The sequence below is a fragment of the Argentina silus genome (genome assembly GCF_951799395.1).
Source record: "Argentina silus genome assembly, chromosome: 17".
NCBI classification, from domain to species: domain Eukaryota; kingdom Metazoa; phylum Chordata; class Actinopteri; order Argentiniformes; family Argentinidae; genus Argentina; species Argentina silus.
The window spans coordinates 17943300-17945400 of NC_139671.1; the positions used below are offsets into that span (position 1 = coordinate 17943300).

Genomic DNA, 2101 nt, shown 5'->3' on the forward strand with positions numbered 1-2101 from the left:
CAACGGAGAGTAGCCCAATCCATGCAGCGGAGAGCAGCCCAACCCATGCAGCGGAGAGCAGCCCAACCCATGCAGCGGAGAGCAGCCCAACCCATGCAGCGGAGAGCAGCCCAGCCCATGCAGCGGAGAGCAGCCCAACCCATGCAGCGGAGAGCAGCCCAGCCCATGCAAGCCCAGAGGACGACACCCAGTTGTTAGTGCCCTAAACATGAGACACTCCAGAATGGTGACACCAAAGCAATGTCGTCGTCGTTGTCCCCCCTTACCCTAGCAGTACACCTAACAAAACCTGGGGGAAGCATTGGATAGTCGAGGGGAGGGGATTCCCAAGTCAGGTTCCGGCTCTAACAGGAAAAGAAAGAAGGAAAGAAAGAAACAAGAAAGAAACAGGAAAGAAACAATCGTCGTCACTCTAAGGAGCTAAGCCGTTTTCCCGTCAGCTTCCCTAATATATGAACCTGCCAAAGACACGCCTTAGAAAAGATCACACATACACACCACACACACACACATACATACACACACCCACACCACACCACAGACAGGCAGGCAGGCAGGCAGGCCCTCCAGCATGTACGGTGGGGTACCCCTCTTGTAGATCATTCTCAAACAAAAGACCTGAATCTTGATCTTGTCAAAGACCGACTGGACAAAGATTACGCATGATGGACAGCTTCGCCAAAAAGTGCCCTTAAACATCACATGGGGAAAATATTGCCCTTACCAAAGACTGGTTTGAAAGAAATGGTGAGCAGACCACACACACAGTGAATCAAACAGAGAACAGAGTTTATTGTGGGTCACAATCGTTGCAGTCCAATCAGTCATTTCTGTTGTGTGCCTTTCCAGTGAGTTTGTGTGTTGTAGTTTGTATCTCTGACCAACAGAGGGCACTCCCGTCCCAATGCAGCACTGTAAGGCCCGAATCCTAACTCCAGATCAACGCGCCAAACTCCGACATTCGCATAAATCTCACATCGAAGCCAATGTAGTCCTAGAGCACCAAACAATGTAGGAATTAACATAGGAAAGGTAGTACATCAATCAACTGTATACACATTGGAAAGATGCTTTACGTCGAAGATTGTAACGATTATTTGGAATGATAACAGGTCAAACGAGACATAGGTAAGTAGGTGGAAATCATGTCTTTTTTCATTTATTTTTTTTTCATATTGTAGCGTTTTTACAAGGGCCTTGTCATTTGTTTTTGGTGCTTTACACTAAATGTATTTATACTCAATTGATATTTTGAACATTATCTGACTTTTTAACAGTGACACAAATCTGTCATGACGACTGCTGATATTAAATGAAAGTATTTATGTGCAAGTGTACAAAGTCGAACATTTCAGTGTTAAATGTATTTCTCAAAGATATCAAATTCATAATAAATCATGAGCTTTTGTTGACGGTTATTGGTGTGAGACACTTTGCAACGAGCTGAATGAGTAATTGCTGTTTCTTTGAGTAAGAGAGAGACTGTTGAGAGGTGTGCTATTTGACTGTCTTAACTAGACCTCGTATCTTCCCATATATGCCATTTAGCTGACGCTTTTCTCCAAAGCGACTTACATTGCAGTGAGTGCATACATTTCAGTATATATGGTCCCAGCAGGAACCAAACCCACAACCTAAGTGTTTTTAGCACCATGCTCTACCAACTGAGCCACAGAGGACCTTCCCCTTTAATCAGACTACATTAGACCTGTTGTGTGTGGAGTATCTGACAATTAATGATGTGAATTAATCAATTAAGTGCCAAGGAGATCCTGAACCAGCAGGACTGTGGCCCTGGATCACAGTTCCCGCTATATACTGTACATCTTCTGTGTGTGGCAATATTTGCCCCTCAGAAAACAGGGGGCGCTGTTGCACCATGGTAGTTTTTTTCCAACTGTCCAGAAGGTCTGAAACACTCACTTATCACATTTGGTATAAGGGAGAGATGTGTGATGTTATATAAGTATCAGGGGAGGCTGGTGGAGGTAGAAATCGGAGGACGGGCTCATTGTAATGAATGGAAGGGAATGAGGAATGCTATCAACATTTACATTTACATTTATGGCATTTAGCAGATGCCTTTATCCAAAGCGACTTA

At 44.3% G+C, this 2101-nt stretch overlaps 1 protein-coding gene across 2 annotated transcripts in view; it reads left to right on the forward strand.

Annotated features, from left to right (window-relative positions):
- tmem63a (transmembrane protein 63A) overlaps positions 1-1409 on the forward strand; it is an 11826-nt gene extending 10417 nt beyond the window's left edge. For both annotated transcript variants that reach the window (XM_083689183.1, XM_083689184.1), the window contains exon 23: positions 1-1409. This exon is cut by the window's left edge and continues 79 nt beyond it. In XM_083689183.1, coding sequence (XP_083545309.1) covers positions 1-206 — 206 coding nt within the window. In that variant the 3' untranslated portion in view covers positions 207-1409.
- The last annotated feature ends 692 nt before the right edge of the window (positions 1410-2101 follow it).